This window comes from Arabidopsis thaliana, chromosome 5 (assembly GCF_000001735.4).
Source record: "Arabidopsis thaliana chromosome 5, partial sequence".
NCBI classification, from domain to species: Eukaryota; Viridiplantae; Streptophyta; class Magnoliopsida; order Brassicales; family Brassicaceae; genus Arabidopsis; species Arabidopsis thaliana.
In genome coordinates, this window is record NC_003076.8 from 8,041,765 (window position 1) to 8,058,535 (window position 16,771).

The 16,771-nt window shown below is 35.5% G+C and overlaps 3 protein-coding genes across 7 annotated transcripts; 2 read left to right on the plus strand and 1 right to left on the minus strand.

The window, feature by feature from the left end:
- Positions 1 to 1,088: 1,088 nt before the first annotated feature.
- Positions 1,089 to 3,170, plus strand: TUB8 (tubulin beta 8). Of its 2 annotated transcripts, NM_001203444.1 has the most exons (4): positions 1,112 to 1,591; positions 1,721 to 1,990; positions 2,079 to 2,811; positions 2,972 to 3,055. In NM_001203444.1, exons 1-3 carry the CDS (start codon positions 1,198 to 1,200, stop codon positions 2,762 to 2,764), a joined length of 1,350 nt encoding a protein of 449 aa, NP_001190373.1. In that variant the 5' UTR covers positions 1,112 to 1,197; the 3' UTR covers positions 2,765 to 2,811; positions 2,972 to 3,055. The 2 variants fall into 2 exon arrangements, with proteins under 2 accessions (NP_568437.1, NP_001190373.1); NM_122291.4 differs by having other exon boundaries at positions 1,089 to 1,591; positions 2,079 to 3,170.
- A 605-nt stretch (positions 3,171 to 3,775) lies between these two features.
- AT5G23870 (Pectinacetylesterase family protein) lies at positions 3,776 to 8,631 on the minus strand. 4 transcript variants are annotated; one of them, NM_203097.2, is made up of 14 exons: positions 8,091 to 8,631; positions 7,692 to 7,774; positions 6,873 to 7,002; positions 6,174 to 6,253; positions 5,945 to 6,031; positions 5,642 to 5,766; positions 5,503 to 5,563; positions 5,374 to 5,433; positions 5,209 to 5,286; positions 5,016 to 5,121; positions 4,777 to 4,925; positions 4,563 to 4,688; positions 4,385 to 4,421; positions 3,776 to 4,237 (listed from the first exon to the last, which is right to left on the minus strand). In NM_203097.2, the coding sequence occupies exons 1-14, from the start codon at positions 8,233 to 8,235 to the stop codon at positions 4,194 to 4,196; spliced, it is 1,311 nt and encodes a 436-aa protein (NP_974826.1). In that variant the 5' UTR covers positions 8,236 to 8,631; the 3' UTR covers positions 3,776 to 4,193. The 4 variants fall into 4 exon arrangements, with proteins under 4 accessions (NP_974826.1, NP_001318631.1, NP_197775.3 ...); NM_001343830.1 differs by having other exon boundaries at positions 4,385 to 4,688; NM_203098.2 differs by having other exon boundaries at positions 3,882 to 4,421; positions 8,091 to 8,501.
- A 2,043-nt stretch (positions 8,632 to 10,674) lies between these two features.
- CPSF100 (cleavage and polyadenylation specificity factor 100) lies at positions 10,675 to 16,701 on the plus strand. The gene is made up of 17 exons (NM_122293.4): positions 10,675 to 10,934; positions 11,013 to 11,181; positions 11,260 to 11,356; positions 11,559 to 11,685; positions 11,787 to 11,905; positions 12,009 to 12,103; positions 12,187 to 12,338; positions 12,424 to 12,481; positions 12,628 to 12,735; positions 13,616 to 13,859; positions 14,227 to 14,411; positions 14,788 to 14,880; positions 15,430 to 15,528; positions 15,616 to 15,747; positions 15,837 to 15,881; positions 15,964 to 16,209; positions 16,282 to 16,701. The coding sequence occupies exons 1-17, from the start codon at positions 10,786 to 10,788 to the stop codon at positions 16,381 to 16,383; spliced, it is 2,220 nt and encodes a 739-aa protein (NP_197776.1). The 5' UTR covers positions 10,675 to 10,785; the 3' UTR covers positions 16,384 to 16,701.
- Positions 16,702 to 16,771: the final 70 nt, after the last annotated feature.

Consider the following 16,771-nt stretch of genomic DNA (forward strand, 5'->3'; position numbering starts at 1 on the left):
AATTCCCTAATAAATCTAAAACTTTATAAATCAAATCGTATGACGTATTACAATTTTACCGTATATAAATATAGTGTATTATTCTTGGTGGTTTTACCGTATATAAAATACATCACAGTAATCCAGTCACGTGCTTTTCCGTTGGTATCAATCACGTGTCTGTCAAGGTTCGCTTCATGTGCAAGAATAAGAAAAAAGCGGGAGAACAAATAAAAGAAGAAGGAATTTGTTCAGATCTCGCAGCCTTTTTATCTTCAAGGTTTCAGTATTCACATGCATCACGTGAGAATGAATACCTGATCCACACTCTGGATCTATCTGTACAACACCCTCACTGTTTTTTTCCTTATTATTTCAGATCAGATAATGCAGATGTTTATACTTTATAGCAGTTAATGCAGCCTACCAAAAAAAACATTTATTGTTTATGGATCAAATTGTGCAATATCTATATTTATAAGTGAAAACATTTTTCCTTCATGAAATTATAATTATGGGATTTAATAAAGTTCAAGAAATACACTGTTTTGTTCTATTTTCCCAGTGGGTCTTTTTGCAGTAGAATTAAACTTTTTCTCCACATACTGACAAAAAATATACAGAATGTCTTGCTTTGAAAAAAAAAAAAATCATAATCATTTGCAAAGTGGAAAAAATTATTAATTTTTATTTCAAATGTTTTATTAATAGTAAATTTCAGGATATTAATTTATGTCGTGGGCCAACGGACCTAACAGCCGTTACTTACCTCCGTCATTTGTGGCGGCAATAAAGAAGAATACCAACGTTACCGGTTTGAGTTTATCGGTTTGGTTCAATTGGTTATAACAAAAATTAATTTATATTCCTAAAAACAGAGAAACACTCATAAAAGTAGTATTTTCACTAAAATACAACCAATTAAATCATAAGAAATAAAATGCATTCGAATTTAACAATAAAAAAATGTATTGTGAATAACTGAAAATTCAATAGTTGATTTTTCTGGTTAAGTATGGTACGGTTCACGTAAACCAGTACAGTTAGAACCGGCAAAACAACCCAAATGAAAAATCCCGTCTCCGTTATCTATTTAGTATAAAACCAACCACTTCGTCTTCTTCATTTCTTCACAAGTCATAACCGTTTCAAATTCTCTCTCTCTTTCTCTTTCTTTCTCAATTTTTGTAGTTTCATACTCTAGCTTACTAATCAAAGATGCGAGAGATTCTTCACATACAAGGTGGCCAATGCGGAAACCAGATCGGAGCTAAGTTCTGGGAAGTAGTTTGCGCCGAGCACGGGATCGATTCGACGGGAAGATACCAAGGAGAGAACGATTTGCAACTCGAACGAGTCAATGTCTACTACAACGAAGCGAGTTGCGGAAGATTCGTCCCACGCGCCGTCCTCATGGATCTAGAGCCTGGTACTATGGATAGTGTCAGATCCGGTCCGTACGGTCAGATCTTCCGTCCTGATAACTTCGTATTTGGTCAATCCGGTGCCGGTAACAATTGGGCTAAAGGACACTACACTGAAGGTGCTGAGCTTATCGATTCCGTTCTCGATGTTGTTCGTAAGGAAGCTGAGAATTGTGACTGCTTGCAAGGTTAGAAATCGCTCTCTTCGATCTCGTAGTTGTGTAGAAACTTAGCAATCTAGCTATCGATTTGGTCATATTTAGGATTGATGTTGATTTAGATTTGTGTGTGTGTTGTTGATGTGAATGATTCTTCAGGATTCCAAGTGTGTCACTCATTAGGAGGAGGAACTGGATCTGGAATGGGAACGTTGTTGATTTCAAAGATTAGGGAAGAGTATCCAGATAGGATGATGCTGACGTTTTCTGTATTCCCATCACCGAAAGTGTCAGACACTGTTGTTGAGCCTTATAATGCAACTCTCTCTGTTCATCAGCTTGTGGAGAATGCAGATGAGTGTATGGTTCTTGACAATGAAGCTCTCTATGACATTTGCTTCAGAACTCTTAAGCTCACCACTCCAAGCTGTAAGATCCTCTAGTTGATTTAGTAATTTAGTGTATTTGTATGATCAAGCTATATGCTAATGGGATTCTTTGTTTGGGTTTTGTTCAGTTGGAGACTTGAATCACCTCATCTCTGCAACCATGAGTGGTGTCACTTGCTGCCTTCGTTTCCCGGGTCAGCTAAACTCTGACCTGCGCAAGCTTGCAGTGAATTTAATCCCATTCCCTCGTCTCCACTTCTTCATGGTTGGGTTTGCACCACTCACATCTCGTGGATCACAGCAATACAGAGCCTTAACCGTCCCTGAGCTCACTCAACAGATGTGGGATGCCAAGAATATGATGTGTGCAGCTGATCCACGCCACGGCAGGTACTTGACAGCCTCAGCCATGTTCAGAGGCAAAATGAGCACGAAAGAAGTTGACGAACAGATGATCAACGTTCAGAACAAGAACTCGTCATACTTTGTGGAATGGATCCCAAACAACGTGAAATCAACCGTGTGTGACATTCCACCAACAGGTCTGAAAATGGCTTCGACTTTCATCGGGAACTCGACATCGATCCAGGAGATGTTTAGGCGTGTGAGCGAACAGTTCACAGCGATGTTCAGAAGAAAAGCTTTCTTGCATTGGTACACAGGTGAAGGAATGGACGAGATGGAGTTCACAGAGGCAGAGAGCAACATGAATGATTTGGTATCAGAGTATCAACAGTACCAAGACGCAACGGCTGATGAGGAAGAAGGGTATGAGTATGAAGAAGACGAAGTGGAAGTGCAGGAGGAGCAATAACAACAGCTTCTCTGTTTCTCTTAATTCCTTTTTTTTTTTTCTCTTTTGTGTGAGTTTAGTGTCTTCTTATTCATTTTCTCTTCTGGTTTTGGTTTTCTTGTGTTGACATTTGGCTATGTGTGATGGTGCATTTATGTCTAAGGCTTAGGAAAATATATGTTTATAAGTCTTTTCGGGTGAGATTGGATTTGAGATATTGTTCGTTAGTTTTTTTTTCCCTAAACGTTGGTGATTCCATCTGTTTGCTATACCGTATTGTATTAATTACACCATTATGGCGTTTTTGCTGGCAGAAATTCTTATAATTCCTATTTGGATTCCCTCTCATATTTGAGGAGATCTTATGAGTTTGTTTTGTGTTTTGTTGCTGCTATGTTTAGTAAACACAAATATTTCTTGTGGCAGATCCTTAAAACTCTCTAATACAGTTTTGGTATTTTTGAAGTTTAAGTTATGTAGTTAGGAAATGAATCGTAGGTCCCCTCAAAAATCATTGCCGGGGTAGTCTACGTACGTACGTTTGTTCATTTTCAGAGGAACCGATAATGCCCATTTGTTTTCCTTGACATACAAGCCATTTTTGCTGATGGAGAAGATCAAAGACCATTGAAAGTCACTTTATTGAATTCTAATATGTATTTGTGTATCATATACAACATTTGTAATTGTTAAGAAGAAGCATCTTAACATTGGAGTTAGGACACTATTATGACTTTCCAGATGAAAGATTATTATGTTTTGGATGATGACAAACAAGTTTCAAGATTCAATATTTTGCTTTGAAGTATTGAGACAATCTAAATTTCCTATACACTATTGTTTCTTGAGCGTCATATGATATATACCAAATTTGGATTACTGCGAAAAGTACAAAAATCATAAAAGATGAAAATTGTTATTTATTGAAAATATCAAGAAAGGCAATCTAAAGGTGAAAATACCGAATGTGCCTCAACACCCAGTCACACTCGTCTTGGCCTTTCCCCAAATCCATCATCTGTACCAAATTCCACATCCATCAATATATTTTTGTGGTGGATCCTTATAACTCTCTAGTATTTGTATTTGGTATTTTTGTAGTTTAAGTAATTTACTTGGGAAACTAATCGAAGATCCCCTCAAGTCTTATGGCCGTTTTCCTAAAATCAGTGATACTTCAGTTTCCATCAGTCCGCGGATCGTTTGTTCGTTTCATATTATCTTATCTTTCGGTTTAATAAGTTTATGGAAATTCCGAATGGATTGTATCTACTTCTAGTGAATTACCTCCATCGTACTGTTTTGATTACAATAAGTATGGATTGTCAAAACAAAAATATTGTAATACTATGATCATCATGTGAATTATTGTAGTTCTTATATTATTTGTCACATTTGGACATGCTTTTACCAATGTAGCAATTTTAGCTAATCTCAAATTCTAAAATCACTACATAAGATCATTTAGATCAACTTGGCTTCGAGTCAAGGTACCTGATTATATAAACATAACCAAAAAAATGAGAGTTGGATTCTTTGTTCTTGCTTGATGCTACGTAACATAATCTTTTTTACTAAATTTACTAATTACAAAGAAGAAGAAAAAGTTAAGAAGAAGAAAAAGAAAAGTCAAGTGTGTACCGCGAGAGTTATGGCCTGAACCTGAAGCATTAGAAGCCTTGAATAACAAAAGAAAAACATATAACTACACAACTTTAACTGGAATTAATCGAATCTTTACAGTGAATTATGCGGAAAAAATAATGTAATTAACTATAGCAAACTGTAATTGAAGAAGATGTTAAATATCTAGATTTACCAAAAAATCTGAAGTAGAAGCTGGAATGAGATTATGACATGTTTTATCACATGGATATGGACAACCAATTTCTTTCGCTTCTTCTCCTCTCCCAAAATACCAATCTCCGACCGTCTCAGCAATTGTCTGAAATCCAAAACCGGATCCGGTTTAAGAACAATTTTAAACCGGATAATTGAAAACGACTGAGAATGAAATTCCGGTTTATTTATACCTTATTGTTGATTCTTGGTGATGTGGGAGAGAGCCAAGTCTCCTCTAAAGCACTTTGACAATGATCAAAGCATGAGTTTATAAACATTCCTCCTCTCGTAGAATTTCTGAAGAAATTCATTAAAGCTCCCAACATATCTTTCCTAAACCCTGCAAAAACAAAACCGGAGTTTCGGTTCAGTTTATAGATGGTTTTTACCGGTTTTCCCATTTGAACTAAATCATTTTTTGGTTTTGAACCTTGTAGTGCATCGAGTTGGTGTGGATTACATGCCGTCACATTAAGCTTACAACGGTTCCAACGTCCGGTTTGATCAGCAGAAGGTGGAACCAGTCCATGATGGAACTGATATTGTAAAATAAAGCAAAGCGTTAGAAATACCAAACCGTCGGTTTAAATGAAATTAAACCGGTATAGTTAACGAAAGCAAACCTGAAATACATCGTAGGCTGAATTTAAGATGAAAAATGGCGTTTTGATAAATCGCAATACGTATTGCGGGAAAAAACACTGCAAAATAATTTCAAAATTTTTAGAGATTTATAATCAATTTGTTAAGAAATAATTAAAAATGTATCTAAAGATTTTAGATTGTACCAGAGATGGTTCGGGGAAAAATGCGTGTGTGCAACTTGGATCGAGGTTTTTTTGTATACCCTGAAAAGAAAATCATAAATTTGTTGGCAACATTTGATCATTACAATTGTTGGGTCTAAAGAAATGTACCTGTAGAGACACAAGCTGTGAGTAAAAAGATCTCATTGTCCGGTTTGCTGCTACATCGATTCTGTTAAACCAATATGAACAGTAAATGTTGGTAAACCGAAACCAAAGATCAAAACATTTGATTCAAGAGAAAACTTACGCGTCAAGAAAGAATCCAGCATCGCTCATGCACTTAACGCTTGCGTTTTTGGGTAAATAGCTCGTGAAATTGTCACAATGCAAAAATGTAGACAAACCACCAGCTGAACAACCGGTTAGAAGAGCCTGCGTACGGGTTAATTTCAATTCAATTGACGGGTTTAGTTTCAACAGATTGGTAAGGAAAATTAAACTAGGATCTACTATCCAAAGATTACAATATTATACTGAACCGATGTTATTAGGAGGGAAAACATTGATTTGGGTTGTGAAACTAAACCGGAACAAAAGAAGAAAAGTTTACCTTGTGGGCTTTTGCTAAACCTTTGGGGAGAAGGTCAAGAATAATGGCATTCCATATTCGTTGTCCTCTGAAATAAAGCAATGACGTCTGTCATTCATTGAATCAGTCAAAATCAGTACTTAAAAAAACCATAAACCAGATCGTTCGGTATATTTTCCGGTTATTGAAACCGGTTTAAGAAAGAAAAAAAAAAGTTGGTTTGAGAGGGGGAACAAGCAAGTTTATTTACCCCGTTGCCAAATTGTGAATCTCCCGCAAATGAAGCTCCGTCGCAATACCTTAGCCTGACTTTGTTCCAGTTGTAAAAATCTGTTTACAAAATAATATATGTTACTAAGACTTGTTTTTTTATGTTACTAAAACTTTATATTAAACGAAAATTAGAATAATTATTCAGTTGTGAGAAAAAAAAGAAAAGAATAATTATTCAGTACAAGTCCTATAAAGCATTATTGATTATTGTGAGTGATGTTCTAATAAAGTCACAGCAAAATTTGACTCAAGACAGACTCAAGACAGACTCAAAACTGGACTTCACAAGTTCACATGTCCAGTTATAAATGACAGTTGTGCCCTCATGAAAATAATACAATAGCTCGAGGAAGGTAGGATAAATGAGTAATTTGATGTGGCTTAAGGTAGAACGATAGCGTGTGCTCGTTAGGAAGGGGACAAGGACAACAAAGAAAGAAGCAAAGCCACATCATAGAAAGAGATAGAGCCAAAAATATTATTTCTAACGATTAGTTTATTTTATTGAAAAAAGCTGAATTTTAACAGAAACATTTGAACTATCATCACGTGAAAGAGAGACCACAACCACAAGCAAACATGTTCGATTTCGATTAATAAATTATTATTGGATAATGTTGCCATTTTACTCATAATGCATGGGTTTATATTAAAATAAAATGAAATTAAGAATGACCTGGATTTTGAGAGGCGTTATTGCTCAAGACTCCAGTGAAGACGACGGTCTTGCTCATATAACGTGTCGAGCCTCGACGGGTCTTGGCTCTTTCCACACATGATGCTATATCATTGCACCATCCTCCTCCCTATAACCATTTTTTACTTGTAGTAAAGATTCAAATAATCTTGATAGTTCTCTATATAGACAAATGAGTGGTCGATTGAATAAACATAAATGTGTTTCTGTTTCGTAGAAAAGAACTATAGAGAGAATGTTATAAATGCGTGTCATAAAGTGAGAGGCGTGAGACACGATCCAACTAGCTCGAGAGTCGAGACATGATAATGCTCTAAAGTTCTTAAAACGGCGCCGTAATTAGTAGTTTTCGGGTATTTAAGTGTGTACATAACTAGAAAACAAGTATTACCAATCTACCAGCTGTCACATTTTAAAATTTTAATCACTTGATTTCAAATCGTTATCAAGATTTATTTTAAGAATTTGACTAATAATTTGTAGATGACTAATACACATAAAATATTTATATCTTCCCTAGGATAGCTGGATTCAATTATTTGCGTACTCATGGAGTTGGTTACAACACCAAATACTTTAACTAGGCAGTGACCAATAAGAAAAAGAAAAAAAACTAACTCACTAAGCAAATGGTTGGCTGATTGATTTTCTTGGTAGCAAATGATTAATCCCAACCATTTTTAAGAATAACAATCGTTTTGTGTTTTAATCATTTTCGAATTAATTACAGATTTAATTCTATGACGTATATAAAAAAAAGTTAATTAGAGAGTTAGAGTAAATGTAAAATTTAATTACCTCAAACTGCAAAATCCAATTGTTTGATCCAGCACCAAACCCTCTGTCTAAATGATACGCCGGTAAGCTTCCGTCCAAGCAAACTACACAAAATGTAATTCCAAATGTATATCAAAAGAAAGTGTGACATATATATATATATATATATATAATTATATATATGTAAAATCTTATTTTTCAACGTGAGAAAACGATAGCTAATAAAGAGTGGTTTATGTTAGATGATGTTGCGTGACATGAGGTTAAAACAGTGAAACTCACCGCAAAAATAATAAATCAATATCAATCTAACTGAATTATTCAGTCTCATTTATCAAGAAAATGTTTTATCAGAAAAAAGTATGTCAAGAAAATAATATAATTCTATGAACCAAGAAAAAAAAGGAGTGTGAGACATACAAGCACCGAGAGCAGCGGCGTCTCGAACCAGTGTCATGCTAACACGCCGCCCTGGTTCGCCGGAAACAAGCGGAGGAGAGAAAGACACGTAGACAACTAGAACCATAGCCGCTGTTAGATCGAGGAGCCGAGTCGTCGTCTTCATTGTTACAGTTTTGGACGCTTCAATGGTGAAAGAAGGAGACTGGGAATGAAAACGGCGTCGTTGAGTTCTATGCCTGTTGTATCAAAGGAAAATAATTGATTTGGGGATTTAAGAGGGAAATGGAAAGGTTTATAGTATTTATAGATAATAAAGATTTTGTGGAAAGTAATTCATTTGGAGAAGAAAGGGAAAGGAGAGGTCAAGTTGGCAAAGAGGTAAGAGAAAGAGAGAGATTTATGATATTGATAGGCACAAAGAAGTTTTTGCCATCTTACAATTTGTTTTCCTTTCTATGAAAAAGATTGATTGTTGTTACCAATTGTTAGAAATCTCTTATCATCTTTAAAAAAAAAACTCATATCATATCTATGCATAAATATGTATGTATAATTCACCACATGGAGAGACTCACTTATTTTTCATGTGTATGTGTGTAAAGAGAGACATATCTGACCCAAAAAAATAATCTTTGATTTGTTATTGTTTACATTAATTTATTTATTAGAAATATAAAGTCCACATGATATTTTCTTCCTTAAGAACTTTAGCTTTAAAAATAGATGAAATTTTTCTGTTGAGCTAAAAGATTCATTTCCCTCTATACATTCAGATTTCTATTTTCGTTTAGTAAATATTTCCTTGTAATTCTACTGTGGTCCACCATTGTAAATTCATTGTTTATGTTTTTGTAAGAATTTTCAATCTGTAAATGTATTGAAATCCAATTTCTGTATTGGTATTAAAAACAAATTTCAGTGACAGCCACAGGCTCACAAAAACAGTTCTACACTACTACTTATCAGTTTCACACGAGAGCTAAGTTTAGTTATGTGCAGTAGACAGCATAGGGCGTAGATAAGGCCAAAAAACAAAAAACAAATGATTAAAAAAAAGTTTTTTTTTTTGCAAGAATAACCATATTTTGATACTTTCTTTTTATTTATTTATAAAAAATGTATTGTATTTTTAGATATTTTTCTAAGTATGGAGATGGGTCTTGATGGGTGGGTCACCAGCTGATGAATTAGAATCGAAAATCACATTCTTAGGTGTCTTTTGGTTTAGGTTCACCGAATCTTCTTAATCTATCTTTAAAGAACCAAAAAAAAACACACACAAACAATTGTCTTCAATCTCTCTGGTCATTTTTCTTATGAAAACAAGTATAATAATTACATTTATTTACACTCTTTAACTAATCAACCTATTATTACCTAACTACAACTTTCATATTCATATCAAGAAAGAAAGGTTTGATAGTTAGTTATGGTTGTTATCCTTAGCCATTATGATTTTGGTTTGGTCCTCACGGGTCCTCCTTCACCAAATGCATATGTTTTTTTTTTTTTTTTTTTTTTTTTTGTGTTGCCTTTGAAGTGAAGCTATCACAATTTTGAATCAAAATGTTGTTTGGCTTTCTAACGTGCATCAATAAAATCAGGAAGAACTTATCATTCGTCACAATCAACATACCAGCTACTTGTTTCTTATTGTCCATCATATTCCTAACAAATGATATATATAGTTCATCTCGAACTATTGAATTATTAAGTATTACGCAACACACCTATGTCAAATGATCTGAACTTCGATACTATATCAGAATTCAAATACGTTTAATTCAAAATTAACTGAAAGTGAATTCATTCATTAATATCTCTTATTTCATAGAAGAGATTTCCAACATTTTTTTACCATTGTAGTGATCTTTTAGTTGCAACATTTACTAATTAGTGATAAGAGAGCACACATGTGGGAGAATTAGGCACGTGTGAAGAGCTAAAGAGAAGCATGAGAAGAATAAAAGAGTATAAATAGGGATATTAGAGAGGAATTATAGAGATTATCCTGCGTGATCATTGATGTTGTGAGGAGAATTAGGGCTTGTGTGCTATGTTCTTGATGATAAGAGATGAGCATTGTAACTCCGATCTTATCAATATAGGGTTTTGATTCATTGTAATTGGGATTTACGGATAATAAATACAAAGGTTTATGCGTAAGTTCTTATCAACTTGTAATGGTCTTCTGGTTGCACCATATGCTCATAGATCTAGTGTATTTGGTACAACTGCTTAAAAGTTTTTGATTTACTCTAGTATATTTAACGGAGATTTGCCTATTTTTCCTTAAGGGTGTGTTTAATGTTTTCATGTTGAAACAATGAATGAAGTTTCATGTAATTTTAAATGAATGAGCAATCATAATGAAACCGATCTACTTTGAAGTTTGAACATACAATAGAATTGACTCATATGCTTATAATGGACTCACCATCTATGTTTCACTGCTACCACAACATTTTTTGGTAAAAGATTCACTAATCCCTCTTTGTGTTGGTTAAAAAATCAAGGTAAAGAGAGAAAAAATTTCAAAGATTATATGTACCAAATGAACAATTTGAAAAGAAAAGGGTTATTTTAGAAGTAAAAGGAAATATATGGACCGGGGAGGTTATTATTACAGAATTAAAAAACCCTCTTTCACGGTGGCTTCTTCTTCTTTAGTTCATCGGAGAAATTTTAGGGTTTATATCGGCGAACGGAAAAGATGGGTACTTCGGTGCAAGTGACTCCTCTCTGCGGAGTTTACAACGAGAATCCTCTCTCCTACTTAGTCTCCATTGATGGTTTCAACTTCCTCATCGACTGTGGTTGGAACGATCTCTTCGACACATCGCTCCTCGAACCTCTCTCCAGGTTTCTCTATCCTTATTATCTACATTTCCAGAATTCACCAATCTAATTTGTTTTGAATTCGATTCTTCTGGTTTACAGGGTTGCTTCTACTATAGATGCAGTTTTGCTTTCTCATCCAGATACACTTCACATTGGTGCTCTTCCTTATGCTATGAAGCAGCTTGGACTCTCCGCTCCTGTTTATGCTACTGAGCCTGTTCATAGATTAGGTCTCCTTACAATGTATGATCAGTTTTTGTCCAGGAAGGTGAGATTTTGTTAACTACTGGAGTGGTTATTTTTGCGCAATTGTCTGCATTGTAACACGATGATCTTACTGTTGCAGCAAGTATCCGACTTTGATCTGTTTACACTGGATGACATAGATTCTGCTTTCCAGAATGTGATCAGATTGACTTACTCTCAAAATTACCATCTTTCTGGTATGTGGTTTTAGTGATTTCTAGGCTCTATAGCAAACTAGAAACAATTGACACTTATCTCAAGCAAGTTTGATCTGCATTATCTATGATCTCATATCGGGAAGGAGTTCTTTGACACACATTGAGTATTTGGTTGTTGAAACCTAAGTTATGACTTCAAAGATTGTTAGGATGTCTCAAGGTTTTATCGTTGCCCTATCAGGAAAGGGAGAGGGTATTGTAATTGCTCCTCATGTTGCTGGACACATGCTGGGAGGTAGCATCTGGAGGATAACAAAGGATGGGGAGGATGTTATATATGCTGTTGACTACAATCATCGGAAAGAAAGGTACATATGTTCAGATTTTATCTTATTTGAAGTTCGAGTAATGTTCATAACAGTAAGTAAAGATGTGGACTCGTGATACTGAATTGTATATCTTAATTCAGGCATTTGAATGGAACTGTTTTACAGTCTTTTGTTCGGCCTGCTGTTCTGATAACCGATGCATATCATGCTCTTTATACCAATCAAACCGCAAGACAGCAAAGGGACAAAGAATTTCTAGGTTAGCTTGTAGCCCAATATGTGTTGTGTATCTTCTATAGTATTTAAAACAGCCCGCTTCTAACTGCCAGAAACATGTGTGCATGTCCCCATTTATCATTCAGATACCATTTCAAAACATCTTGAAGTTGGAGGAAATGTTCTATTGCCAGTAGACACTGCGGGTCGTGTCCTGGAACTTCTCTTGATACTTGAACAGGTAATAGAACCGCTTTGAATGTATCATGCTCTTAGTTAATGTTCAGCTGTTTTTTAAAGACTGGATATTGATCAAACCTGCAGCATTGGTCACAAAGAGGTTTCAGCTTTCCCATTTATTTTCTCACGTACGTGTCATCTAGCACAATTGACTATGTTAAGAGTTTCCTCGAGTGGATGAGTGACTCCATTTCAAAGTCCTTTGAGACTTCACGTGATAATGCCTTTCTATTGAGGTAGATTTTCTTATAAGAATGCCTTATTTGTGCCGTCGTTTGTTTAGAATACAGAAGACATCACATGAAATTTAAACACATGCAGGCATGTCACTCTGTTGATAAACAAGACTGATCTGGATAATGCTCCACCTGGTCCAAAGGTTGTTTATAAAATTATAAGTAACTCATTAGTGTTTGTTAGTACATAGAACGTGGTGGATTTATTATTATTTCCTGTCTTTTCAGCTGATAATAGAACTAGATTTTTTCCTATTATATGTTGTAGTGACTAAATCTCATAATATAGGTTGTTCTTGCTTCCATGGCTAGTCTCGAAGCCGGTTTTGCTCGAGAGATATTCGTGGAGTGGGCAAATGATCCCAGAAATTTAGTCCTCTTTACTGAAACAGGCCAGGTATGTTTTTAGAACCCACATACGTTGAGGAACGAAAATTTATTAGCATTGCTATAAAGACCTGATGGTAGATTCTTTTCCTAGTGCTGATCAGCTAGTTAAGTGGATATATGAGAATCTTTTTTGTCTTCTGATCTGAATAAGAGTTCCCCCATTTATGTGTGGATATTTACCCCCAATATGTACACAATAGGCAGAGATTGAGTACCTTAAAGCAGCATTATAATTACCACCAAAGCCTGGCTTGCTCCTTTAGGATAATCTCCAGAGCTTTCAGTCTTGAATTTATCAATTAGTTACATCCAGTACAAAATAAAGGGTCTTAGTAGACTATCATATTAATGGAATTGACACCACTATGCACAAACTGTCTAATTGGCCATATCATTCATCTCAAATGAACATAATTTTTTTTTGTAACCGCGTACTTTGTTTATTTTTCTTCTAGCGAGACATCATCCTGTTCCCTGAAATATCATACTTTTAATTAAAATTCAATCTAGACAAAAATAAATTTATTCAAATAAATAGTTTGGAAACAAATGGAAGCTTTGGTTAATTATTCACGCTTTTCTCAGTTCTGTGTGACTATGCTTTCTTGTCCATGTCAATCTATCCAGAAAACAGAGCATTACGGAATTATTAAGTTTGAAATACCAGTAACACCGTAAATCCAAGTGAAATTATCGAAGTTCTTCATCCAATTTGTTACCTTTGCCATTGGTCGTGTTCCTTAGTTGCGATGGCGATTATACTTTCCATGTGTCCATTCATAGTTCACGTGATCTAAGATTTGCAAGATGTTTCGGTTTGTAGTCAATCACATAAAACTAAACTGCTGTTAGTTTGATTTTTAATTGTCATTTGCTTCTATTTGCAGTTTGGCACTTTAGCTCGTATGCTTCAGTCAGCCCCACCTCCAAAATTTGTTAAAGTCACCATGTCTAAGAGGGTTCCTTTGGCTGGGGAAGAGTTAATTGCATATGAGGAAGAGCAAAACAGACTGAAAAGGGAAGAAGCTTTGCGAGCTAGCCTCGTTAAAGAGGAGGAAACAAAAGCTTCCCATGGATCCGATGATAATTCAAGTGAACCTATGATCATAGATACCAAGACTACTCACGATGGTAAATTTTTTCTTATTTTATATAACATTTTATTACCCTTGAATATTCTGTGGCCTGTAACTTCTTATTTTTCATGTAAACTTTAACTTAATTGAAGTATCTAGTACTGAAAATGGCTATGCACATAGTACCCTCTGTAATGTACTGGTTAGTTGGTTTTAGGAGGCATTTATGTGGTTATCTTGAGTGACCTAGAAGCTACATTTAGAAGTCTCACAATACATTTCTGGGTAATTTGTTTAGTTTTTCACAGTCCCACAATATGTGTCTGTTTCAATTAGACCTCTGGCTACCGTTGTTGATTGCTCTTCTTTCCACTACATAGTGGTCTGCAACTGACCTTTTACATTTCTGACTACTCTTGCAGTTATTGGTTCTCACGGGCCTGCATATAAAGATATATTGATTGATGGATTTGTTCCCCCATCCAGCAGCGTAGCTCCAATGTTCCCATATTATGATAACACATCTGAATGGGACGACTTTGGGGAGATTATTAATCCAGATGACTATGTGATCAAGGATGAAGACATGGACCGAGGAGCAATGCATGTACGTTCCTTGAATTCTGGTCTTGGTCTTGGTCTTTCTTAGCTCTTGTTATATTTGCAAATTAGACCTCTTAATTTCCATGATGTTTGCATAGTGGTGGTTCCTTTTACGATTTTTGTATCAAGAAGAACAAAGATGTAAGAAATCTGCATGATATGCTCTGAGGATTTGGGATACAGATAGGAAATCTTTTGCCATAAAGTTGCTTAGGCTCTTGATTTGGTATGAGTGCAGTTCTTCAAATGAGTGCACTGGTTCTACAGTTCCATCTTTATATTTTCCTTAACAACTGATTGCTTACTAGTAAAGGTTTAGGGTCATTCTATGTAGAGTCTTGTGTTGCTTATTAAATTTGTGATATAATTTTCCATTTCAGAACGGAGGTGATGTGGACGGAAGGCTTGATGAGGCAACTGCTAGTCTCATGCTTGATACAAGACCTTCGAAAGTCATGTCCAATGAGCTCATTGTAAGTAGACTCTAATTATATCCAAAGAACAATACATTGATAGAGATTTTGTCTCAGTTAATGTCCTCATTTGTTCTCCCTTTCTAGAATCTCTGATTATTGTTATAGACTGCTTATCAATGATAGGCACAAGGAGTAGTCTTCTCACTTAGAAATAGAGAGATAGGAATTCTCATTGACATGGCGTTGTGCCTGTCAAATTTATCTTCATCTGATGATATGCATACAAGAAATTTATTAATTGATCTTCTAATTAGTTATCACGGGAGACCTTGCTAATCAGATCTTTAGCACGATAATTCAACTTACAGATATTTTGTTGTTTGGATTAATCGGTCTAATTTTCTTCTTGTTATTGAACAACTTTTGTGTTCTTACTTTTACCCACTTGATCTTATGTCATGTAGAAGTTTCAGAAGGTTATTCTCAGAACGTAGGCCTTGCCTGCTAAACAAAACAATATGGCTCTTTAGTCTTCTTCTGTCTATACCTAACTGCTGTCTAATTTCCCTGATAAATGATTTAGTTTGTTCTTATGCTTTTGCACAGGTGACTGTTAGTTGTTCACTTGTTAAAATGGACTATGAAGGTCGGTCAGATGGCCGCTCAATCAAGTCAATGATTGCGCATGTTTCTCCTTTAAAACTTGTACGTTTCTCTCTCGTCTTATATATATATAGTGTTAAGCACTGAACTGGAAACTTGCGGTGATCTAATACTATATATCATGTGAAGGTTTTGGTGCACGCGATAGCTGAGGCTACAGAGCATTTGAAGCAACACTGCTTGAACAACATCTGTCCACACGTGTATGCTCCTCAAATAGAGGAAACGGTCGATGTGACTTCTGATTTATGTGCTTACAAGGTAGAAATTACTTAGAATTAGGAAGATCCTTTTTAACTCATGGGTTTTGAGTTGTGTGATTGAATTAACCCTGTATGGTGATACATCAGGTCCAACTTTCTGAAAAGCTGATGAGCAATGTGATCTTCAAGAAGGTACCTTTTATTTCCGTGACTATTTTTTTCTTCTTTTCCGATTTGCAACCAATGTCTCTGAAGAATGATGAAATAATATCAGCTGGGAGATTCAGAAGTAGCTTGGGTGGATTCCGAAGTAGGGAAGACAGAGAGGGACATGAGGTCTCTACTACCGATGCCAGGTGCTGCTTCGCCACACAAACCTGTTCTAGTAGGTGATCTGAAAATCGCAGACTTCAAGCAGTTTCTGTCGAGCAAGGGTGTTCAGGTAGAATTTGCAGGTGGAGGAGCTTTACGTTGTGGTGAATATGTCACTCTACGAAAGGTTGGACCGACGGGTCAAAAGGTAATTCAAAGCAAATACTGCATTTCTTACAACAAATCAGAGAATGACTTATATATGTTGGGGATTGTTCAGGGAGGAGCATCGGGTCCACAGCAAATTCTGATAGAAGGACCGTTGTGTGAAGACTATTACAAAATCAGGGATTATCTCTATTCTCAGTTCTACCTCCTCTGAGCATGATATAGAAAAAAAATGAAGCTTCTTCTCATTTTCTCAACATTTTTCAACCACTCAACATGTAATCTCGTATAGTTTATTGCCTTGCTTATAACCCTCAAATCTTATAGATTAATGTGTTAAAAATGGCAATAGCTTTTTGTAACTTTTTTGTACTTGTCATCTTAGTAGAAGCTTAAGTTGTCATTGGATATATTCCACTCCTATTTCGGTAAAGCGGTAAACTAAAACAGTAAAACGTGATAAACTCTCTTCTTTGTTCCTTGTATGTTCTCTCAAAAGTTTAAAATGAAAGCGAAAACACTTTCCATTCAAGAGCTTTCAACACCTGGTCTTGGCTTCGTGCTGACGTGGCATCTAGCTTTTTTTTTTCACTTGTGAATTA